The sequence below is a fragment of the Diceros bicornis genome, chromosome 38 (genome assembly GCF_020826845.1).
Source record: "Diceros bicornis minor isolate mBicDic1 chromosome 38, mDicBic1.mat.cur, whole genome shotgun sequence".
NCBI classification, from domain to species: domain Eukaryota; kingdom Metazoa; phylum Chordata; class Mammalia; order Perissodactyla; family Rhinocerotidae; genus Diceros; species Diceros bicornis.
This window is the reverse complement of record NC_080777.1, coordinates 5,281,900-5,308,036: the sequence shown is the minus strand read 5'-3', so window position 1 is coordinate 5,308,036 and position 26,137 is coordinate 5,281,900. Positions and strand designations below refer to the sequence as shown.

At 44.2% G+C, this 26,137-nt stretch overlaps 1 protein-coding gene across 1 annotated transcript in view; it reads right to left on the bottom strand.

Annotated features, from left to right (window-relative positions):
- Positions 1-26,137, bottom strand: part of KIF26B (kinesin family member 26B) — a 455,674-nt gene that overhangs the window by 219,946 nt on the left and 209,591 nt on the right. Inside the window, exon 4 of the mRNA XM_058533562.1 lies at positions 20,702-20,868. Within this exon, the coding sequence (XP_058389545.1) occupies positions 20,702-20,868 (167 nt within the window). The remainder of the gene's footprint in view (positions 1-20,701; positions 20,869-26,137) is intronic.

Genomic DNA, 26,137 nt, shown 5'->3' with positions numbered 1-26,137 from the left:
GTGGTGGTGGCAACAGCCATCGCCACGAGGCTGGGAGCCAGGTGTCCTCACCAGTCCTGCATCAGTGGCATTACGGCCCCAAGGGAGAATGTGAGGGATACTCTGGGACCAGCAGGGTTGGGCTGCCAGAGAGTCTTCTGGAGGGATCTATAAGTATAATGTAGTTTCACGACCTTTTTTACTTTATACGGAAAATTCAAACATATACAACAATGGACAGAATAGTCTATGTACCTACTACCCAGCTTCAACAGTGATCAATTCATAGCCAATCTTATTCTATATATACCTCCCTCACCCCTCACTTCTCTTTTTCTTCTATATTATTGTGACGAGAATGCCATAACCATAATATTTCACCTGTAAATATTTCTGTATCTATCTCTAAAGGATAAGTACACTTAAAAAACTATAATTCCATTATCATCATAAAAACCTTTTAATTCATTACCTTTTTAAATTGTCACCCACGCCCCTTTGATGGTGCTCCCTAGGTTGGGGTTGCCTGAAAGATGAGGGTTATGTCAGATAAGCATGGTTCCACTGTAATTCCTGATTACCACATCTTGGATTTCACTCTATACGCCCCTAAACAGCCCAAAAAGGAGGAGGAACATTCATTCTTGTCTCTACTAAGTCACAACATTAAAACCATAATATACTTGGCGTCCAGTGCTCAATGTTGATGGCTGTGACAGATACAAAGTAAGCTAAGGATAGAACCAGATTCTGCTATAAATTACATAGGAATTTGGCATTCATGTTCAGCTGGGACATGTGTGAGGGACCCCCATACCCCAAACAAAGAGTTGACATTTCTTTAAAGTGGAAGAAATCTGTTTTCACTTAAAATACTGTTGCAATGGGTTCACATACTATATAATTATTATTCTTCTACATGCAGCTCTTGGTTTTGAAGAAAGACACACGTGGACCTGGAATCCACAGCATTTCAAGTCACAGCGTGGCTTCAGATGGGGGCCCCTGTCTCAGGCAATCCCCCACTTTTCATTTTCCCTCTTTGTAAGAGAACACGGACATTTACTAAGGAACAACTTCCCTTCACTCCCAAGAGACATTGGTCTGCCTTGTCCCATTATATCATCCAACGTGAAATAACCCAACGTTCTATTCCATGCTTACTTGGTTTGAAAGTGGCTTACCAATCAAAGACATCTGAACTTAGATAAAAACGCCACCCCTGGAATTCAGGAAAACCGACATCCCTTCTTGTGGAGATACAGCTGATGGCGTGGCTTGAAGACATCGGGGTACCTGGTTAATCTTGCGGCTGCTCTCCTCTCTCATCCACCAGGCATGACAAAGGGCAGGTGCAGGTCATAACGCTGGTGCTGAGCGCAGGTCCCCCTAACGCTCTTTCTGCATTTTGTGTCTCTCCTTTAGGGGGCTTTTGCAGCTGCTGCTCTTTTTCAAAGGCCTGCCCTGGGGCCGCTGGGGCCTGCTTTGCCTGCATGCGTGGAGAGCTGGCTGGAAGTCTCTGGGATTCACTGCTCTCCTGCAACCCTAAGAGGGGCTGGGGAAGTATGACAGCCCCAGCTCCAGCTCAGGACAACACGGAGGCATAACTCACACCCCCCAGTTCCCCAGCAGGATCAGGCTGACGCTGAAAGCACCCTCTGCCAGCGGAAGGGTATGAGGCATACCCATCTTTGTCTTCCTCTTCTCCTTCCCTTTCCTGCCTCCCTCACTCCCTTACCAGTTCTCCAGGGACCACATTCTTAATAAATCACTTGCACAGGAATCCTCCCTTCAGGATCTGCTTCTGAGGAACTCAACCAAAAACAGCAGGTCACCTAGTCCTCCCATGGTTTATTTTGAGTATTCTGGAAGGTATCATTCCTTCTCAACACACACGTGCACGGGCACCCGGGGAGCACAGACAGGAAGACACCCTCTCCTCTTCTACCTTTGCAGCAACGTGGCCCAGAGCCAAGGCCACTGGGCTGTGGAATCTTGGCATGTCACTCGCAGCAGTGTGACCTGGGTATGCTCCTCAAGTAGTCCAGGGCTCTGTTTTCCATAATATTCTTTTTTAAATGGTGATAATACCTACCTCATAGATGTGACGATGAAATGAGATAACCTAACCCAGCGCCTGACGCATAGCGGGCACTCATGACTGCCTGCTGGACCTGAATCTGCATTTTGACAATGCCCGTTAGGTCAGAAGTGACCCCAAACCCATCAGGGAGCCAGATGCATCTGCAGTGGTGTACTTCCCCGCAGCCGCCTGCCTGTGCCTGTGGATTCTTTGCACTTCCAGGGACAGCAACCAGATGCTATCATAACTGCATGAAAAAAAATGGTCCCTCACCAAGAAAGAAGGCCCTTGACAGACGTTACGGAGGCTTTATGAGCCATCCAGTGCAACAGCTGGATGGTTGCGGAGGACATTTCCACCCGGCGATTGTTAAGCAGCAGGCGATGTTTTATTATCTTTTCCCCTCTGTTTAATGTGTTGTTCACCTTCTGCTGGGATTGTTAGCCTTGATTATCAATCTCCACATAAAAATATAGGAACGTCCTATTCTTGCTCCTCTCCTGGGGTCTCTCCGTGTTGCTCATTACTGTCGGAATTGCACACTCGTTAGCCAAGTGAACTGGTACCTCCACTCCCAGGAGCCAAAAGATGAAATGGGGGGCAGGACAAGGAAACGGGAGGAAGCAGTGATGTCATGGAGCATCAGAAAATTGTATGATTACAGCAAATGAGAAGCCGGCAACAGAGAAAGACTCTTTTATTCGGTTGCGGCAGAGCTTAGACATCTTGGGAAAAAGTCGGCTTTTTTTCTAAACTGTGCCCTTCCTTTCCTTTTACAAAGGAAATCCGGCAGCTGTGTCCTTTGGGAACCATCGGGCTTCCCTGAGTCTTGACTTTCAAATGTGAATCCCTTCGTTTCCCACGCTCAGCTCCTTCCTGGTGATTAACACTGGCCAGCAATGCCTGCATGCTCTGCGCCCCTCTTAATTATGGCGGTGGATACCAGCTGGATTGCTCTCCAGGTGCCCAGCAAGCAGGTGGCTGGAGTTTACCAACCCAAAGCAGCATTTTGCAATTCCACGCGAAGCCAAGGAAAGAACGCATCACCTGTCCTCTTTCTGAGTGACTGCACCGATTTGGACTTTTATTCCTTCCTGTCTTGCCTCCTTTTGGGCACGAAACAATCCAGGTGCTGGGGGAAACTGCCTAGCATCTGCTATGCTGACATTCATATCCGAAACCTTGGATACCAGAGATCATGCTACACCAGCCTGCCCACACGTGGGCCCTCTCCCAAAGGAGAGGGACCGGGACGTGTGTGCAACCTGGACTTGCCCAAGGGGCTTCTAAATCCTGGCTTGCTTTCAGCCAACTTCAAGCATTTATATCAGCTGATTCGTTACTTGATACAAACGCTCAGGATAATGTAGCCACTTTTAAAAATGCTGTAGAAAAGACAATTTCAGAAACGGTCGAGAACGGCCATTATCCTGGATGGAGTCCTGATGCACTAAGCTGGGAATTCCATCTTTTCCTGTGCAAGACAGCAAGTTGTTACCCTCGAGGGCATCAGAAGTTGGGGATTTGCTCCCAAACCCGCGCCTAGCTGTACTGAATGGCTTCCAATCAGCCTTGCATCTGTGAATGAAGCTGGATCTGCAGGTTTCCATGCCCCGTCGGTACTGTCTTAGGACGTGAAGTCCAGCTTGCTTCATTTTTTTCTAATGCTGCTGCTTCTCAGTCTTAAGTGATAACTCCGGGATTTAATGAATAATCTATCCACGTGTCAAGACTGAGGAGTCCTTCCAATCACCTAGTCCCAAATGGAAGTTCCTCCACCCCCCTCAACGGTTTTTGCTTCCCTTTTATAATGTGTACTTATCAAAACTGCCTAAGAACGACTAGGTTCAAACAAATTTTTATTTTGTCCAAAGATAAGCTGGTGCCTTTCACTTTGTTTTCAATATTTTTTCCGATAATGTCCAACAAATTTTGTGATTGTCGGTTTCCCTGGTCATAATCTTAGACTGAATCTTTAGGCAACTAAGTCCTCAGTTATAAGCAGATTCTCAGAGTCTACTGTCTCTTAAGAATAGTCTGAATTATTTCACCTGAAATGTTTCTCCTTGCTCTCGTTAAAGCTCCTCTGCTCACTGCTTTTCCTGTTCATCCCACCTTGACGATATTTTATTCCCTGGAAGAACTTAGTTTTGTGCACAAATTTGGAGATCTCCCATGGTACCTTCTTATCTTGATCCCTTGAAAAAAATGTCAAATAAGGCCAACTCAATATGAGTTCCTAGGGGTTCCTATTACTAACACTTTTCCTGCCAGAGAAAATGGTCATTTATTCCAACTCGCTAAGACAATTCTCTCTCTATCTCAAAACATTTTCTCTAGTCCCAAGACATTTATCTAGCTTTAGTGAGGTATAGTTGATATGTAATAAACTGTGCATATTTAAAGTATACTATTTGGTGAGTTTTGTCATATACATACATCTGTGAAACCATCACAAGATAACGGACATATCCATTATCCCCAAAAGTGTCCTCATGCCAATTTATGATCTGTCTCTCCCTCCCACCTCCATTCTCAGTCAACCACTGATATGCTTTCTGTCATCATAGATTAGTCTGTATGTCTATAATTTTATATAAATGAAATCATACCACATGTAGTCCTCTGTTTTTGGTGGGGGAGTCTGGCTTCTTTCACTCACTATAATTATTTTGAGATTCATCCAAGCTGTTGCATATACCAATAGTTTGAATATTCTGAGAAGTATTCCATTGTGTGGATATATCACATTTTGTTTATCCATTTATCAGTTGGTGAACACTTGGATTGTTTCCATTTTTTGGTTATTATGAATAATATTGTTATGGACACTCATGTACAAGTCTTTGTGTGAACATACGCCTTAATTTCTCTTCGGTAAATGCCTAAGAGTGAAGGGCTGGGGGGAATGGTAGTGAAAACTCAATTCTACTGCTGCCCATATGACATGTTTTTAAAGGCTTTCTGAAAATCTAAATAAAGTAAAGTATATCTTCTCTTTCTCCTTCATTTATGCATTTTCTCAAAAAAAGCAAACATGGTACTCAAAGAAGATAATGAAATAAAAGCATATGGGGCCTCAAAGTGGTGCCTGTTCTTCTCTAGGACTTTGTCTACCAGGCTGCTCAACCTTAACCTCCATAAAGTGGCAAAGAGCAGCGACATGGCTCAGGTGACAAGCGGTCCCTTAGGGATCGGAGGAAAAATAATTTCCCCATTCTTGGAAGCTCTGTGGTCTGCAGGTGCCAAAACATTTAAGAGGCTCATCAAATTCATCCCACTAGCCCTCCTGGGGTGCATTATTTGAGTACATGGAGGACTTTATGGCTCAGAACAGAGTGAAAAATAAAGGAGACTTGCCTGTGTTTTGTTTCTGATGCCATTAGACTTGTTTTGAAATTTATATAAAATAAAAAAGCAAAATCAAAGACAGAGAGAGAGAGAGAAGAGAGTAATAAGAGAGGAAGGTTAGAGGAAAAAGATAATGGGACCAAATTCTTAGATTCCATCTTCAGGGAAATAACTTCCTTCACCCTGAAATGTTTTTTTTAAGCACTGTCAAAAGACATGGGTGAATCGTCACTTGGATTTCAAAGATATGATGGGAGATCCTGTTCAACTCATCACCTTCCACGCCTCTATTGTGAAGGGGCTCTCTCAGAATTAACGGATTGTAATTTTGAAGTTCCAGGTGTATAGGAAATAGTCTTGTTATTTTTAATTTATGAGCTCCTGTAGCAAGAGATGTAAGTTAGGATATTTTTCCTCAATGTGTAAAGAAATACTATTGATGTTTAAATTTAATGCAGCTTGAACAACACTTTGCTTCCCTCCCCCACAACTAAGCAGGATCTAGGCTACATAAATCAATTTTCCTCACGTGCCCAGCTTTATAGGAAATAAGGAACATACAAAGCAGTAAATCCACCACTAGTTTTTGAGGCTGTGGTTGGCAATCAGGACCACAGGAGAAGCTTAAAGATTAATGATATCTATTTTTATTTTCTCTATCTTTAGTGTGAGAGCCAAAAGGAAATGCATGCTAAGCATCTCAAGTCATAAATGATATGGAATTCTCCAACTTATCCAAAAGACATGAGGATTAGGTTAAACAAGCCAACAGGTAGGGACACTGAGGAAGAAAGGATAAAGACTGGCGGTCAGCAGAGGGAGAGAATGGATGTGCACTATCTGAGGACCAGCAGGTACATCCCTTTAGCAGCCTGAACACTAAGAAACAAGCTTCAGGAGCAACCTCAGCTGGTCTCAATGGCGCTTGATGAATTGCATGGAATGGAAAATATTTTCAAGTTAAACTTAGTACTGATTCTAGGTGTGATGGTCAACTTGGATAGGCTATGGTGCCCAGTTGTTTGGCCAAACACCAGCCTAGATGTTGCTGTGAAGGTATTTTTTAGATGCAATTAACATTTAAATCAGTAGACTTGGAGTAAAGCTGATTACCATCCATTATGTTAAAGGAAAGCACTCATCTCAGGTACATGGTGGGACAAAGTACTTAGTTCCCAAGAAGTAGTGACTAGAAAGAATCCCCCATGGGGCCAGTCCTGTGGCGTAGTGGTTAAGTTTGGCATGCTCTGCTTCGGCGGCCTGGGTTCACGGGTTTGGATCCCAGGCACAGACCTACACCACTCATCGGCCATGCTGTGGAGGAGACCCACACACAAATAGGGTAAGATTGGCACAGATGTTAGCTCAGAGCTAATCTTCCTCAAGCAAAAAAAAGAGGAAGATTGGCAACAGAGGTTACCCAGGGCGAATCTTCCTCAGTGAAAAAAAAACAAAAAACAAAAAAAAAGAATGTCCTCCCATTGTTTGTCAATTACACCTCAATACAGCTTAAAAAATAAATTAATTAATTAATTAAAAAAAGAAAAAGAAAGAAGCCCCCACTCTCACAGCGCAGTGGTGGAGGGCAGGGTGAGGAGCACTCACTCTTTCTCTCCTGCCCTGAGCAGAGGCTCTCACAGTGTGCTGGAGACACTGCTTCCACAATGAACTTAGCTACACTGCAGTATACACAGATGAACTCTCCCAGGAGGACAGGAGGGGGCTGACAGAAACTCTCCACAGCAGACTCCTAACATTTCTGAGATGTGCTCACCAAATATTTACTGCACACCAGCCCCGTTCTAAGAGTCGAGGATGCAACAACGGAACAAGACAGACAAGTGCCTCTTTCCATGGATCTTACATTCTATAAGGGGAGACAGGCAACAAACTAGTAAGCAAATGAAAGGATAAGATAATTTTTGATAATAACAGGTGCTGTGAAGTCACCTTTAACTTCCAAACAACCTGAAGACTCAGAGAGAGTGATACTGGGAGTTCTCATGTCCTTCTCTGTCCTGAACTCCCATGGTGTTTATAACCATACAGTAACGGAACTGGCTGCCCCTCTGGACTGGGAGCTCCTTGATGGCAGTGGCTGCCTTTTTGCTGTCTTCGGTGTCTAATATAATGCCTGGCATATAGTATGGGCTTACCAAATGCTTGATTAATGAATGAATGAATGAATCAAAGAGGATACACTGCCAATATCTTGTGCTGGGCTTCCTTAGAAGCACCCTTGGACAAGGATGAGAGTGTTAGTAAGTTTAATTGGGAGGTGATTCCAGGATGCAATGGTAGGGGAGAGGGAAAGTGAGATAAGGAGGGAAGGAAGCCACCAGAGGGGGCGCCATCAAGCAGGTTGCTGATGTGGGCAACTGAAGCTCAGTCCTACCTAGGAAATCTGGGAGACACGGTGGGCCATGCCTCAGCATGATCCCAACCAAGGGGCAAGGGAGCCGAGGCCTTTATCCACCAACTCCTGTCTGCCTTATTTGGGGGCTGCTCCCAAGAGGATTACCTCCCTGGCACTCTGGCCTGTCCCACATTTGAGCACAGTGGGCTCTAGCAGCCAGAGAAGACCTTCAGGCAGAGTCACAAGTGCTGGACTTTGGGAGCCATAAAGTTTTGTTCAGAGAATGATGAGCGGAAGATCATGGGGGCACAGGGGCCACAGTACCTGCTGCAGCCAGCTACATGCATCTCGCAAATTCCTGAGGGACCCAGAGACAGCGGGGTGTGAGGGGGCTGCAGAGGCACAGTGGGGGAGAAAGGAGGTTCCTGCAGCAGGCTGCCCCCCCCCAGCTCAGACTCATGACACACCGGTTGGCAATCCTTGGCTCTCTTCCACCACCTCTCTCAAGTTTAACCTGACACTGGGAGCTCCTCAAGGGTGGAAACCTTTATTTTGATTGTTAAACACTATGTAGGCGGTGAGAGCATAGATAGGAACTTAAGACTGCTCAGCATTTTTTTCATCCCAAGAAAGTGCCTCTAAAATTCGGGACAGCCAGCTTCAGGAATATTCTGCTTTCCCTACAAATGCTACCTTTAGACTGAGCACCAAAGGGACAGATATGATAATAAATGAAAATTTATTTCAGAAAAATGAACCACATTTATTTTCTGAAGCCCCTAAAAGACTGGAAATAAATTTTGAGCGATGGTTAATATTTGTTCGTTTTTTATTCAACGTGGCTGGCCTGGTGCTGATTACATCCTTTTTCACTCCAGGCCCCCGAGAGAATGTCTCTTTCTTTGTCACTGCCAAGGCCATTTCTTTCCTTGGCTAGGGTTTAAAAGGACAAACCATGGACTCTTAAGGCTTTGGTTTTGGAAGAGGCCCAGAAAATGACACAGGCCATCATTTCTAGACTCGTGAAATTCTGTTTCCTGAATTTCAGGGCGCTTCATGAACATGCACACCAGGTGCCGGGAAAATCATCTAATTACAGTGTGATGCTAAAATCATTTTTGTGTAAGCTAAATAAAAGATGATTATCAGAAACAGTGTACTGCTGCATCTAACTGTGTTGAAATCAACAACGAAAAATATTCCATTTATTTTTTATCCATCAGAATTATTTTTATCATTAACACTAGTGCTTGGAATGATGATAACTCTGAGGCTACGCAACCAATTTTGCTCTTTTCAAGTGGAATCCCGCTGTTTCTTTTAAGTATTTTAGTCTTTTGAGAAGCAAAGCAGACTTAAGTTTTCAAGCATGGTTGATTCATGCTTTCAACATGCATTTATTAAGCTCCTACTACGTACCAGGCATGATGCTAAGTGCAGTGGGGGGATTAGACACAGTTCCTGTTCTCATGATATCTACACCTTAGTAATCGCATAGAAGAAAAGGAAAAATTAATTATTTCCATTTTAAAAGCCAAAAAATAAAAATCCCCCCTTCAGGGACATCTCTCAGTATAAAAAGCAGAAACTCCAATGAGGTCTCTTTATGCCTCAGTTCTACATATTTGTCACCAAATTATTAAAGACAGTATTCCTTAAATTCCTCCTTCCCATACCCTCAATGAGGAGCCAATTTCTTATTCAGTCGATAGACAATGCCATGGTTAGACGTGTGTTTTCATCAACGATATGATTCATCAACAAACTGAACCCTCCCCACTACCACATAATATAATACATCTTTAGTTTCTATAACGTCTTCCATGTGATTTTATTCCCAAATGCTTTACATACTTCACTAAGACAGCTATAGAATTAAAATAATAAATCAAAGCAGGGGACAGAAAGCAAAAAGGTTTATTCAAGGGAGGAAAAGACAGGTTTTCAACGAGACAGGAAAAAAGATGGAGAGCCCTACTTCATCTGTGCTAGTCCTATAACTCATAACTCTTTTCTCTGTTTTAACTCTTTCTTTGGTTTATCGTCCCAGGCAGCGCCACTTTTCCCATCTCTTACAATCCTCCTCTTGAAAAGACAACTAGGTACTTGCACTTTGATAAGAATCTTAATTTCCCAACAATGTCTTTTTCGATGCTTTGTTATGATGCTATCTCCCCAACATGTCCTAAAGCTAAAAGAATAATTTAATTCCTGAGCCTGTAGTTTAAACTGAGTGGGAAAAGAGATGAACTTCTCAAAAAACTCCAGTGGCGGACAATCTGGAAACAGAGCTGCCCGTCTCCCTTTGAGGCTGAGATTCATCCATTCATTCATTCATCAACAAACGTTCATAAGACAGCAGGTCTAACACGGGAGGAAGGATGTGGAGACAGAATAGTTGTACCATTAAACGGGGAGGTGAGGGAAGGCCTTGCGAATAAGTGGCATTTGAGAAAAGATCTGAAGGAATGGAGGGCCGAGCCAAGCAGATATCTGGGGAAAGAGCAGAGCGAAACAGAAAGAGCAAAGCCTAAGAGGAGGCAACGGTCTTGGCCTTTTTTGAGGAACAGCAAGGAGCTCGGTGCCTAGAGCAGAGTAAGCACGAGGGAGAGTGGTCAAGGATGGGGGAGGGCAGATTGCAGAGAGAGCCTTGTAAGTCACTGAAAAACCTTGAGCTTTTATTCTGAGTGAGATGGGAAGCAATATTATAGTAACTAACAAAATTAGAAGAATACAGAATAGTTGGTCAAAATGTTTCTCCCTAGAGCGTCTGTGGTGCGCTCTGCATCCATTCTCTACTTTGGTCTCATTTGTCATCCTCGCGTTGAGAATTCATGATTGCCTGCCCATCACAACTCATCTTGAGTTTGGAGGCAGGAGAGCATAGTGGCTAAGAGCATTCGTTTATTCATTCAACAGACATTTCTTAAGTGCTTTTTTAGGCACTAAGGCTTCAGCCAAGGACAAAGAGACAAATGTCCCTCCCCTTAGGGAACTTACATTCTGGTTCATGGGCTCTGGAATCAGAAAGCCTGGCTCAAGTACCTACCCATCTCCTACTGGCTGTCTGCCCTTGATCAAGTTACTTCACCAATCTGTGCTTCAGTTTCCACGTCTAAACAAGGGGATCATAAGAGAGCCAAACTCATGGGGCTTTTGAGGTTTAAATTTGTGTAAAGAACTCAGATTAGTGCATGGCATATAGGAAACCCTCAATAAATATAGGCTATTATTTTTAAATGAGTAATTACTGAAGAAAGGAAACAAGTTATAGAGGTATTACAACAGGGTGGTGGTAGAAATGCAGACTAGGAAACAAATTAAAAATATATATAGTAGTGGGGCCAGCCCAGTGGTGTAGTGGTTAAGTTCGCACGCTCTGCTTAGGCAGTGCGGGGTTCGGATACCAGGCGGGGACCTACACACTGCTCATCAAGCCATGCTGTGGGGGTATCCCACACACAAAATAGAGGAAGATGGGCACAGATGTTAGCTCAGCAACAATCTTCCTCAAGCAAAAAAGAGAGGAAGATTGGCAACAGATGTTAGCTCAGGGCCAATCTTCCTCACCAAAAAAAAAAAATATATATATATATAGTAGATTAAAAAATATACATATATATACACACACACATATATATATATAGTAGATAAAATTGTATCCTCTCCCCTTCCTTCCTCTCCTTCAGTACACTGGTCACTCCTTTGCTCTTTCTGAATTGACTCCACGCCACCTCATCCTCCCTCCTCAGCCCCCAATTCAAATCATGAGGGTATTAACAAAGAAAGAGAATATTTCCTCCTTCTACTTCTATTTTACTTACTGTTTTGGTTAATTTTCACTGTCGGTGTCCTGGCAGAATTCCACTCCCTGCATTTGAGTCACCACCAAGCTATGTGGTAATAGAATTCCTGATTGCTCCTCCCTTTCTCCCTTTCTTCCCTTTGCTTGCTTTCTTATTGTTTGAGAGTTTTTCGAAGGCCATGAAACTACAAAATGAAATGCTTCAAAAGATTTAAGAAGTGTGTAGCCAGCTAACCGGGCCCCACTCAAGAGGGCAGTTTCTCTCTGTGCGGGTCACGTATGTTTTCAATCACCAGTGGCGCCTGGTTCTTTCTAGGTGAGGCTTTAAGGGCTAGCTGTGGTCTTCGGCTCCTGTGTAGCCAGTTTTGCTCTCTGAGGCCTGATGCCCCATCCCTACAATTGCTGCAGAGGTCCTAGGTGGTCATTAGGCCAGATTACAAAGGCCCACGTAAACACACTCTAAAGGCAGCCATGACAAAAGTCGTCCACTCAAAAGAGAACACCGAGAATTCACTGGATTTCCCACTGAGGGTGGAATTCCATCCTTTTCATAGCAAGCGCCATCTTAACATTATCTCTAGGATTTAGATGAAGTTTACAAAGTACTATGACATTGTGGGCTAATCCTCACCATAATCCTATGAAGCAGATATGAAGATCTCCATTTAACAGAAGAAACTGAGACTTAGCGAGGTTAAGTCACTTGCCTGTCATCAGAATGTCAGTGGATTCAACCAGGCTGTGGATTCAACCACGGCTTCTCCATCTTTCTCTTTGCTTTATCCAATACTCTTCTCCCCCACCCCATTGGTAAAAAAAAAAAAAGCATTCAAAACTTACAATAAGAACTAGAAAAAAGGGCACATATGTATGGTGATGGATGGTAACTAGACTTTTGGTGGTGAATATGATGTAGTCTATACAGAAGTCGAAATATAATGATGTACACCTGAAATTTATATAATGTTATAAACCAATGTTACCTTAATAAACAACTAATTAAAAAAAAAAAAGAACTAGAATGCCTACCCCTGAGAATATTTGACAATAATCACTGGGGTCCTTCAGGCTCACTGAAATCCACACGTCCACACCAAGGCATGAATTGGGTCTTCAACCTAGGCGAAGCTGTGCAAATGATTCCCAGATGTTGTGAGCTGATTGCCAACACCCCAACCAGCCATCAGTCAGAAAAAGAAGTTGTTTAATCAGAAAATGCCCTATTTTACATATTCCCTGCAGCAGGAGAGGGGAAGGGGGCTGTAAACACTGACCATTTTCTTTAGTTTAGATCACCAGCTCAGAATGATGTGGGCCAAGCCATGAATGCCATTTCTGTTACAGTCTGCACACCCCAAAATAGAACAGTCCTGGAGGTTGCTGGAGTTGGGTACTGGAGGTTAGGGTTATCTATTTCAAGTGTTTTAGGATTTTTTTTAGAACACAAAGGATAATAGTGTAGACATTGAATTATCGCCACCTTTTCCTCAGTGCTTCGCTGTCTCTCATAAGCAATCAAGGATTTAATTCTTCATGCAGCAAACACCTGAAGCTGTTTCCTGGGGCCCTTGAAATCTGAGGGCACTAAATATCCATTTGGCTCCTTCTTAATGTTTTCCTTTCACACTGCAACTGATGTGCATTCAAGAGAAACTATAATCATATAACTACGATTCCCCTAAAAATTCACTCCATCAATATACACGAGTAAGAGTCCTTTATTTTCCAAGAAGTCCACGGAGTCTTTTCTAAGAAAAGTAAAGCTATGACCTGCCAGGAATAAATAAACAAGAAACCCAGAGGGCGGGGGTTGACTTCTCATTCAGGCCTTCGGAGATGGCCGCCCTGACACTGCTCAGCCCCCAGGGAAGGGGCCAGGAACCCCTGGTGCAAGAGGAGCCCAGACTGCAACTTGTGCGACTGAGAAAAAGACGCCTCAATGGACAGATGGAGCCCACCTCAGCTCGGCCGGCAGAGTGGTGGCTGGACGTAAGGCCCACTTGCCCCTTCAATTGCTGCCTTTGTCCCGTGAGCAAATGGCATCACTACACATGTCAGCCCTGACCACAGGTGTCCCACAGAAGCTCAACAGTAGCCCCACTGCCATGGGAGCCATGGAACAGGCAGGCAGGGAGCTGGAGTGGCGGACGGAGGAGACTAACGGGGGATACGGGGGAAGGGGCTAGAATGAGACCCTAAGTAGGTACAATACGATTTGATGAAAACAAAACAAGGAACAGGAAAAACAGTAATAATAACACAGAGCAGTTCCAGAAGATGAGCTCCTCAAAGCTCTTAGCTTTTTGTAGAGGTATCATTCTATTGTGGTGGACATGGTGTTAGAAACAAACTTCCAATCTGTAAACTGGAGGTAGAAGCTCTGTTCTGTCTCTCCGTAGTGAACTGGCAAGTACGAGTCGGATCTTGGGCACCCAGCTCCAATTTTCTCCTCCCAGATCACCTGAGACCAACTGAGGTGTGCTGAGGATGGTTTTTCTCTGGCACTAACTGTTGATGTATTTATAACAGGAGAGGTGAGCATCCTTAAAGGGAACTCTACCTGATGGAAGAACGAAGGGACCATGAGCAGGTTCACACTCCTTCTCATCCTTCTCTGACTTCATAGACTCCTCGCACATAACCCAGCACTCCTGTTGTGTGTTAACACGCCCAGGGACTAAAGAAAGCCTTCGCTGTACAAGATTATATATGAAAAGCACTTGCTGTACCCAGTGCAACAAGGCACCACTGGAGCTGGCTGTCAGCAAGAACATGGAAATGGCTTTTGGGTAGACCCTTCCCCGTAACAGTATTAGCTGTGTATAGAGCAGCACGTGTATACACAGCACTAAGAGTAGGCCCTGCAAGGGGGTTGATGAGCAGAGCAACCTGGTCCCAAAGGCAGGACCTCAGAGCCAGGGGTCGGCCATCTCAGCTCAGCTTAGCCCCTGACCCCACGACCTGAGCTGGTTTGGTTTTAATGCCACGGCAACCTCTGGCCTCACGGGGATACCAGTCAAATCAGCCCTGCACAGTCAGCGACATGCTCAAGGGGCTTGGGGAAGGCTGTTAGGTAAGACAAGGGGCGGTCTGAAAACAAAGATTGAGAAATCGCATGGGAGGGTGAGATGGACGGAAATATAATAACATCCCTACGAAAAGAATGAGTTCAGGCAAAAGGCGAAGAGTTCGCGGAGTTGGTAGAAGGAAATGAGAGGCAGCTTTGCGAGTGAGAAAGAGAAAGCAGAGCAAATGGACCCACATAATGAATTTGAGGGCAACCCGATATGGAGGTGAACTCCAAAATTTATGCAGAAAATTCCAAACCCAGGACAGAGGTATTTTTAATCAACAGTAAAAACTTGTGTAAAGGTCAGAATCTTCAAGAAGAGAGTGGATAAATACAAAATAACCCTGTTACCGGAAAAATAGAGGAAGAGAGAGAGAAACAGAAGTTCTAACTCATGTGATGGGCCCAATAACGAGCAAATGGACGGAGGGTAAACGATTTGGAGGTATCGAGTCATCTGAAGTAATCAAAATCAGTGAAAACAGATTTAAAGGCACTTATTTACATAAAGGAAATAAATTTTAAAAAAATCACTGATAATCAAAAATGCCCTTTATATAATTCTACTTGAAGATTTGATTGAATTTGGTAAAAAGTAATGGTCTCTTGGGGCCGGCCCGGTGGCGCAGTGGTTAAGTGCGCATGTTCCACTTTGTCAGCCAGAGGGTTCGCAGGTTCGGATCCCGGGCGTGCACCAACGCACTGCTTGTCAAGCCATGCTGTGGCGGCGTCCCATATAAAGTGGAGGAAGATGGGCACAGATGTTAGCCCAGGGCCAGTCTTCCTCAGCAAAAAAGAGGAGGACTGGCATCAGATGTTAGCTCAGGGCTGATCTTCCTCACACACACAAAAAAGTAATGGTCTCACAAAGGTTGTGAACTGAACATAAGAGCTATAAACAAAAAACGTTACAATAAGAAGTGATGTCTGAAGACAGAACTGGAAACACATGTGCTTCCCCACTGCACAGAGATGGCACTGCCAAACTTGAACTTGCCTTTGAAAAGCTCATGTGATAGGTGGGAATTTTCACTACTTTTCAGACATTTGCTCTGAAGGTAGATTAAAATCCTCCAGAGGCTCATTTTCTCCACGAATTAAAACAGCAGCAGCATGATTTTAAATGGTTATTCAGGTAATTGGGGAAAGAACATCCATGTGAAGACATGAGGTCATCTGAGAGATTTACTTTATTTGCCAAGGTTCAAGGCAATTCTATGCATAATCCAGAATCCGTTCATTACTCTTCAAATAAAAATGAGGATTCCACCACCTCCACCTACAATGCTGAGGATCCGCCCAAGAGTTTTTACTGGGTTTTATGCACTTCACACTTTCAAACACAAAGCACATAATTCAGTAAATCTTAAGTATAGTCATCATGCTGTACATTACATCCCTAGGTCTTATTTATCTTATAACTGGAAGTTTGTATTTTTTGACCATCTTTCTCCAATTCCCCCTCTAGTTAATGCTGTTGTACGGTATATCTAAAAGTTGTTAAGAGAGTACGTCCTAAGAGATCTCGTCAAAAGGAAAAAAACCATTTCTTTTTCTTTTTCTTTTTTTTGTATCTATATGAGATGATGGATGCTAAGTAAACTTATTGTGGTAACCATTTCACAATACCTGTAAGTCAAATCATTACGCTGTACACCTTAAACATACAGTGCTATATGTCAATTATATCTCAATAAAATGGAAAAAAAATCACAACAAATTTTTTTAAAAAAGTAAATCTTTGCCCAAAGTGAACAGTCCATAAATGGGAAAATCTAATCACACCTACTTCACCACTTCATATTAACACGGGAATCCTGCAAAGGAGATTCCTCATTTGAAAAGTTCAAAGCTGACACATGATAGTTAACCAACTTGATGATCAATTGTGCCAATCTCTGTTTTTGGTTACAGTTACTATTAATATTTTTAGTATTACTGTTACTATTTCACTGTTACTATTTTTTCCAAAAAAAAAAAATGTTTTTCCCAAAACAAGGTACTGAAATTCTGAAGCAAAGGCAGTCTATCCAGACGCTGATATTTACAGAAATAAAGAAATTCTGGCAAGAAGACAGAAAAGGCCAACTGTTTTGGGCTTCATCATTTGTGAAGCAGCACTTCTCAACTGTCTGTGGTGTAGGAGTCACTTCTTCTTTTATTTCTAATTACATTTCAAAATACAAGCCCCACTTTTTTATTCGTAGATTTAACAGACATAAAATTACTCCGTCAACTTGCTACAGAAGTTTCACAAGGCTTCCTTTCAATTTCCACGCGTATCACACATCAGTGAGGGTGTGGGGCCCAGCGGCCGTCCACAGACCACGCTGCGAGAGCCCTGGGCCACAGCATCATTGCTTATTTAGAACTGGAATTCTTATTTTACAGATGTTGAATCTGAAATGCAACCTGGTCCCCCCAGACCTCTATCCACAGCTCTGAAAAGTAAACATTTTAAAAGAAAGGCTCATGTCACAGAGACAGGTAGACACTTGGAACCCTCAACAAACTGGGCTTTTGTTGTTGTTTTCCCTGTCTTCTCAAACAAATTGCAGGGCCCACTTATTTCAAATGTTGTTTTATAAGCAATGACCATCAGTTCACGATTATGGTGAAAAAGACCTGTAATAAAGAATCTTACTGTGCCTGTTGGGCACAGGGAATAGTAACAAGGGTTCGCAAGCGAGAGGAAATGAGCATCCACCCCCCACGCTGCTGCTTCCTGGCCGTGCGGCTCTGGGTCAGTAACTTACCCTCAGCACACCTCTTTGTGGATCCATAAAACAGGGGAAATGATAGGGTCGACCCCACAGGGTTAGTCTGAGGATTACAGGAGATTTTGCAAATTAAGAGCTTAGTACAGTGAGTGATGGATACTGAATGTTCCGTAAACATCAGCCACACTAGACACAAATTTGGCAAGTGGCGTCCCTCCCACATGAAATGAAATGCCCAGCACAGCTTCCTGAGAGCGGGCCACACTTGTGTCCCCACTGGGAGCCGCAGGGCCCCAGGGCCCTGCAGACTTGGTGTTGCGTGTCCATCACACAGTCCAGCAGAACTAGGAGAAAAGCGGTGAACAGATTTGACGCATAGGAGGTGAGTCTGCCCCCAAATCCCTATGCGCAAAGACACTCCTGTTCTTCGATATAAAACCACAACCACTAAAGCGTTTCCAGTTTTAGGACCAGCCATGGGTCCAGATTTCACCCCTATCAAAAGCCACCGTCCCATTGCCTTACACAGCTTTGCTTTAGCTGAAACAGAAAACCCCTTGACCCTGAACTCAGTTGACTGTCTGGCAACACAAGCTGGGCTGGTTTTGACTTATCATGTGGACCTTTGGGGATCCAAAGAGGTGAGAGACATCCCTGGTTCTGTCTCTTAACATTGTGGACCCTGAGCAAGTCCCTCAGTCTTCTGCTTTAGGTTCCCCTCAGTGACAGGGAGGGGGTTAACATGCTGCCTCCCTCTTTGGGAGGTGTGAAAGCCCAACCATTAGTGACGAGAGCAGCAGGCAAACAGAGTAATGCATGCGGGGGGAAATGAATTATTCTTTTTCACATGGTACCTTTCCCCCCACTGTATCTGGTAAACCCTTTAAAGACAAGCCATGTACTTTTAATGCCTTAAACCATTAAGCTCCAAGTGCCATCAGCATTCACCACAAAGAAGGTAATAAGGATTTAGGCAGGCAGCCCTTTGGATCCTTTCCAGCTGCTGGAGAGCTCACGCCACAAGCCCTTGCAATTCTGAACTCACGAGTTCCAGTCTTTGTTTATTACTAACATCATCTACAAGGCCTCTCCGAACCCACATCATCGGCCCATCCATTTGGGGTTCACCTCGGTGTTTCCATTCTACTCCTTGGCTGTACAAGCAAGAGTCTCAACAAAGACCGTCTTTGCCAGTCATTTGCCGTTCCTTGCCCTGATGTTCGTTTGCTCGTTTGTAAGCCCTCCTGTGATTAACGGGAGAGCTGGCCTCAAGCACACGGTTTGCCTAGCTCTCGGGCCTTCCCAGCCTCTCTCTTCTCCACGTGCCTTTCCTGGCTCTAAAATGCTACCGGCTTCCTTGCAGCAGGAAACATTCGTCCTCCCTCAACACCACCCATCAGGAGCCCTAAGCTCTTATTTCTTCTTGCTTCAAATCCTTCTGGAGTTTTTTGTGAGTCAGTTGATCTGTAAACATCTCTGCATGGACTCTAAACTGAAGGCTTTTCAGATGCAAAGCATTTCAGGTCAGGAAGGCGCATCGGAGATCAACTCCCATCTGAGCATTAAAGGTTCTCTCCAGCATTGAGGCCGGGAAACCATCCAATGTAAGCTTGATCTCCCTCCATGTTGGGGACCTCACTCTCTCCTGGGCAGTTTGGATTGTGAGCAAGTTCTTCTTTATTCTGAGCTTGGAGATATCTCCCTTCCATCAGCAGGTTTTATTCAGCCTTTGCCCACATACTCCAGTGTTCTGTAGAACCAAGCGAATCCCTCTTTTACATGACGGCCCAAGAGACAGCGGAGGGCTCTCTTCTCCAGACTGAACCTGCCGTGACACGGCTTCCTAGTTCCTCAACACTTTAGTCACCCTCCTCTGGACACGCTCTAATAACCTACCTAGGTCCTGGGATCTTCTGTGGCATTTCCTCATGTCATGTTCCATCTCTTTATTCCCTCCCTGAACGGCAAGGACATGGCCTCCCACTGGGCTTGCTCCATGGTCCCAGACAACACAGAAATTCACGTACAGACAGAGCTAACATGATGGCCCTTGTTGTCCGGTGGCCAGCACACCCATATTTCCTGTTGCTCCCCATATATCCCAGTTGACCCACTGTTCATAGGACAATAAACATGGCACCAAGGTACAATCAGAACCTCAAAGCCAGTCTTCCAAGAAGCCCCATGTGCTGCCTTTATTGTGTCTCTGTCCAGAATATTAGCCCTCTGGCCCTCCTCTGACTAATCAGAGCCCCTTCCTCACATCTGTGCTTTGAATGGTGCCATTCATGAGCATAACAAGAAGGCGCATGCAATATTCCTTCTTACTGACATCCTAGCTAAGTCCATATGGAATTATCATTCGTGTAGTACTTTATAATTTCCAATCATCTTATCGTAATCTTCAGAGCAACCCTGAGGAGTAGGTGTTATCCTCAATTTATAGACGAGGAACCTGAGGCAGACCCGGAACCTGAACCCAAGGGGGTCTTCTGATTTCATATCTGGTCCTGCTTACTCAGGGGCCTGGGACTCTTAGGTAGACATATTTCCTAAGGTTAAGTTCCAAGTGTCCAATACAGAATGAGTCACAGAGAAAAAAGCAGAAGAATCTGGTTTCCATTTCTGGCTTTGCTATAAACTAACTCAGAGCTGAACTCTCCTGGTCCTCAGTTTCCTCGTTCACAAAACAAGGAGAGCAAATGGGATGATCCGTGATGTGCCTTCCTGCTCAGCTGTCCATCGTCTCCTGCCCTGTCTCTGCCATGTTGCTAAAATTAGGCAGAAAACATTACTGAAATACCTTTCTTTTTTGTTTCTCATGCTTTTAAAGTTTCTAAGATTAGCTGGATCGTATTTGATAACAATCCAGCTAGTCTGTCAAGAAGGAAAAATCTGCCATCTCTGTAAGAGTTAATTTTTAAGCAGTCCATTTTCTGTAATGAAAAGACAAATCTGGAAACACCAGCCATAGGCTCTGCCCACAAAAGTCCTCAGCCCACGGAGGACCATCTTTAAGGCCACGTATTCTTCGAGCAGTGGTTCTCGACCCAGGCAACATTTGGCAACATCTAGAGATGTTTTTGGCTGTCACACCTGTGGAAGGTGCCAGAGGCCAGGGATGCTGCTAAACATCCTGTAATGCCCAGGACAGTCCTCCACAACAGAGTTATCTGACCCAAGATTCAACAGTCTGAGCTTGAGAAACCCCAGCTCAAAGAGTGAAATCAAAGGACGGTTCCAAACTCTTCCTAGTGTTTTAGCTAGACTGGTCCATGTGAGAGGCTGACCAGAGGGGCTCATCTGAAAGGACCAAGGGTCTGGACACCTCTCTTACCTTGCGAAGAAGGAAGCGGCCACCGAGGTGCCTGTGGACGTCTCGCTGGCCACGCAGGAGCCCTGGGAGGCTGGGACGCTGCAGGCCAAAGGCTTGTCTGCATTGTAGCGATTCAGCGCTGCTTCTGTCAGGCCCTCCCGGCCAGTCTCTGTCATCAGCTGGGAGATCTGACAAGGAAAAGGGACACTGAGCTCATTACCTGCAGCTCACTGCATTTCCTGACCACCACTGACAGCATCTCTCTACTGGGGGGAGTGGGCCACAGCGGGGAGAGGGGGAGGGAGGCAGAGAGGGAACATGTCCCCCACATGCATTCAGTTACACGTTACATGTACACAGCAATGTGGGTGCTTAGGGCTTCTCTAAGGCGATTTTCCAGCATTTTAGCTAGGAGACCTCCTCATTTTCATTAAAAGTAATGGAATAAAATTACCCCCTGACATTGTAAGTTTCAATTACATCTGTGTCTCCCCTCCATTTGGAGAGAAAAACATGAGCCATTATGCATACTGTTTGCAGCCCAAGACCAGACCAGTGACATCAACTGGTCCTGGTTTCTTACTAGGAATGGTCCCAAATGCTCTCAAATAGATAAGTGGGGCAGAGGTATCATTTTATTTTATTATATTTTATTATAGTTTTTGCCGAGGAAGATTCATCCTGAGCTAACATCTGTTGCCAATCTTCCTCTTTTTTTTTGCTTGAGCAAGATTCACCCTGAGCTAACATCTGTGCCAATCATCCTCCATTTTGTATGTGGGTCACTGCCACAGCATGGCTGACGAGTGGTGTAGGTCTGCACCTGGGATCCAAACCCATAAACCCAGGCTGCCGAAGTAGACCGTGCTGAACTCAACCACTACACCACGGGGCCAGCCCCAGAGGTATCATTTTATTAAGGGAGAAGTGAACCTCTAATGAAGAACATAAGGAATTCAATACAACACTATTTGCTATTGTTGTTTGCTGTGGGCAGTCAGCAACAGATGACTTAGAGAAGCTCATAAAATAGATAAAGCCACCATGAGTTACCAATGGGTTTTTTTTTTGTTTGAGGGTTTAGATCATTTTAACAGACTTAATTTTCCTAGTGGTTTATTAATACAAATGGCTTCCATTTTATTTGCAATGATTGCCTTTATAATGGAAGTTCTAGTGGATGGGGCTGGATTCCTTTTGCCTAAATCCACATAATATGCTATGAAGAACTGTACTTCTGGGTAAAATGAGAATCTTGTGTAGAAATATACTTTTAGAAAGTGCTAATCTGGTGACAAGTGTAATAATTATGCAGGCAAGTCTAAGTGTGCTATTCTAAAAACCTGTTACTTTAAAACTTCAGTCTACTCACAAAAAGGAAAAACTGTTAGTTTAAAAAAAAAGGGAAACTTTAGTTTAAAAAGAAAGGAGTCTCCAGCCAGCTCAAATCTCTTAAATGCTGAGTGGAAAACGTTTCTAATTGCCTAGAAAATACAAGTGCTATAAAGCAAAGATCAGGAGCAGTTTCCACTTTGTAACAGAGCAGGCCAGTAGGCCAGTGCAAGTCCCATTTGTTAACCTTTGAACATAAAAACATTTGTACTTTTCATTATTAGCAGAATAGCCATTCCTCTGAGCCCCACTGACTTGAAACTTTGCTTAAATTCATGCTTTTACTTGGAAAGCCTTGGCATTATTCGGCTGACATTCTGCCAACACATACTTTCTTATTCTCATTCATTCAATACATTGTAAGGAAACCGCACTGCCATTGCAAGAGGAACTGGAGAGGGGTCAGCAAAGGCAGCCAATGGCCTAGAGGACGAGAGGGCCCGTGTCACCTCTCCTGGGGCTTCCTCTGCTGCCTGTGGGGTGTGGGCTACCCTCAACAGCTGCCCCTCTCCCGGAGGAATGAAGCAAGCTGGAGTGGGCAGCTAAAACAACCGAGGAGCTGAGGATATGGCCACGCGCACTGTCGTCACCACTAAATAGCATCTATGAAGCCCCCGTGGTAGACAATGCCATCCTGGACAATGTCCACAACAAAACCCCAAAACTCACAGCACCATTTTTTTCATCAAGTAGCTACAATATAGGACACACACCGATTTTAACACAGACAGATCTCTGAAAAAAGTCAGTAAACCAGGAAGTGTGTTGTGCAATTTGTTACAACTTACGTACAGGCGGGTTCACTGATGTGTGGCTACCTTCTCATCTGTTTGTTTGTGTTGTTTCCCCTTCCATGATTATTTCTAATCTAAAGTTGGGAGGGAAGGGAATGGAATTCTTCTGCCTCACTGTGTATGAACTGTCCTTGTAGGCGCCCTGCAAACCCCCAGAGAAGCCAGTGGGATGTGAGCGGCAAATGGCGAGATGCCCAGCACAGAGGCCCAGGTTTCTGATGGTTCCAGATTCCCGAATCTGGCCCAGGATGAACGGGAGCATCCTGTGGGCTCATGGCTTTCAAAAATGTCACTTAGCAAATGAATGTCAACGCAATGGCCTCCTTAAAAGAGAGCTATTGGCTATCCTGTGCCCAGCAAGATTGGATCTCTCACCTTTGAAGAACTGGGGATTAGTGGACACGGGACACTCAGTTCCCAAGCCTATGTGTAGAATTATTCAATCATCAATTGTTTTTAGAAATCAGAATCACAGAATGTCTTAGAGTTAGAAGGGATCATCAAGATCATCCTCTTTAAAACTCTTTTTCTTAAATAAGGAAACTGAGGAGCAGAGAAGTGATTTGCCCAACCTAATGGTCGTTAAGAACAGGACCCCGACTCTTAGGCCAGTGCCAGCCCCTCCTTCCCTCTACCCCTTCTACTTCCATCTCTTCCCTCTAATTAAAAAATATTTTAGACATATGGAAAAAAATCAAATAATAACAAACCTAGAGGTATATCTACTACCATAATCCATAAATGTCAACATTTTATTTCTTTTAGAAGATATTATTTAGAAGAAACCAAATATTATATAAAATTGAAACTGCCCACATCCCTAGTCATACTGTCCTTCCTCCCAGCCTCCTCTTTCCAGATATAGTCAGTATCATGATTTTGGTGGGGATCAGTCTGTGTTCCTATTCTTCATGGGGTGCCTTCCTCCTAAGAGCCTGGGTGAGCTCGCCTTGTGGTTTCTTTTGAGCATTCTCTAGGTTTTGTTCTGCTTGTTCCACAATAGGACGAGGGCATCCCCCCAAATGCCCACTCCTGTAGGCTCTCACCACCCGAAAATTCATGTTCTCATTTGTATCTACACCCAGTATCTTCTTCAGGGATTCCAAATTTCCGGAAATAATATACAAACAGCTACAGCAACTGCTAATTTACCTCCCCCTCACTCTCTGCACTCCGGGGTTCTGGCCTCCCTTAAGTTCCTCAAACACATCTCCTGCTCCTCCTGCCACAGGGCTCTTGCACATGCCTTCGATCTCCATCTGGAATGCTTGTACTTTTCCTTCACATCCAAGCTCAACCATCACTTCTTCAAAGACGCCTTCTTCCAGCCTCCTTCCAGCCTCTGCTGGATGCTTTTACAGAACTGCGGCCTCTTCCTTCATCTCATTTTGGTTCATATTATACATTTAAGAGTAGGTCATTGTCTGTTACTACACAAAAACCCCAGGACAGTAGGTCTAGGGCTCCACTGTATCCCCGGAGATCAACACAATGTCTGGCACACAGAGATGTTCAAGACATGTTTGTGGAATAAATCTGAGCTATTATTTTCTACCGCTCACGTTTATCTAATTAAATCTTCTTTTCTTAAGTCCTTTAAGTGAGAAGACTTAGTTCTACTAAAATTTCACTGTATTTCTATTTTGTTTGACTGTTGGGATAACAACAGTATCCCCTCCCCCCATCACCACCAAAGTGTAGTGTTTTGTCTCTACAACGTGCTAGTTTAGGGATCAAGCGCTGCCTCTTTTTTGGACCACTACTTCACGTGTGCATGCCTTCACACAAACAACCGTGTACTGGGTACTCAGTATGAGCCAGCACTGTGGTGGGCATACGTGCAAACATTTCTTACAGTCTCCTGTATCTTCAACATTTACTTTTCTTCCTTGCAAGTTGCGTACAACTCACTGGCAGGCAATATCCTGCACAAAGATCATCCACAAGATAGCTGACCTAAAGCAACTTCTATCTATTATCTCTGTTTAGGTAAATCTTTATAACTCTGAAAAATAGTGGAACTAGGCTTGCTCTCAATAGAAGCAGCTATAGCTGCTCTAATTTAACACCTAAAATCGTATCCATTCTAGACCATTCTGAGAGAGAGGGAGCCCCCTTGTTAGATAAGCTATCATTTTCATACATACCCTGGGGCATAGGCTTCAGAATGCTGGGTGTTGATGGAGCCCTTCTTACCAAGGTACCATCGCTTGTTACCCAGAATTTACTCTTCCTCAACCCTGCAAACTACCCTTAGGACACACCATAGGTTGTAACTGAATTGTTACGCTATAAAGGAAACAAAATAATTGCCTACTGGATGAAATTTGGCTATGAAAGCACTGCTTCCGTCCAAATTCTTTCTGCGGCTCTCTGAAACTGTGATAGCTTGGCACTGAACTGCTTATATATCAAGCAGAGAAGGCTAAAGATCCATATCTATGATAATTACATTGTCATTAACAGAATAAAGGATGCCTTCAACTCTCTCTACCCCTTTGCTGTTGATAAACCTCTTCTTCCTCATACCAGCTTCATTTGAAACAATCAATATTAAGCTCAGTAGACAGGTTGGCTCTTATCCCCATCTCACAGATGAGCAAACAGAGGCTCAGAGGAGTTAGGTGACTTGTCCAAGGCCATTCAGCCATTAAGCAGGGAAGTTCAGATGGAAATGGAGGCCTTTGACTCCATTCTTCATTCTTTTATTTTTTTCTTATTATATGATCTCTCCTCATTTACTGAGGTTTACTTTAACCTGAACATCAAATAGACTTGGGGACTATAGAAAGTAAACTCTCCTTAGTCACTGACCTCAAGAGATTTGAAAGAAAACTAGATAGAAAAACTTGTAGTCAGCCAGACACGTGTTCTCTCTCCCTCTCCAAAATAAAGGGGTGTGTGTGTGTAGAAATACTATCTGTGATTTGGTAATGGGAAGCTTCCAAAATGTGGTTTTAGCCAACTCTTCAGCTCAAAGAGGCCCTCAGGGACTACAAGGAAGGAAGGTGTCTGCGTTCACCTGCTCAGTTTCACGGGGTGAGCAGCACGGTGCCGGCCCTGGGCGCGGAGGCCAGAGGAGAAGGTGCTGGACCTCAGTCACTGCCAATGTGCTTCTGAAGGAAAGAGACCCCAGGCCCACTGGCTGCAGCCCCTAGTCACACCAGCATGAATGACTGAGGGCACGGCCTCCCACGCCTCGGGCCTCACTGTGAGTTCCCCCCTTCCTCAGTCTCCCTCCAACAGAGCTGTCTCAGGAGGGACATGGGGC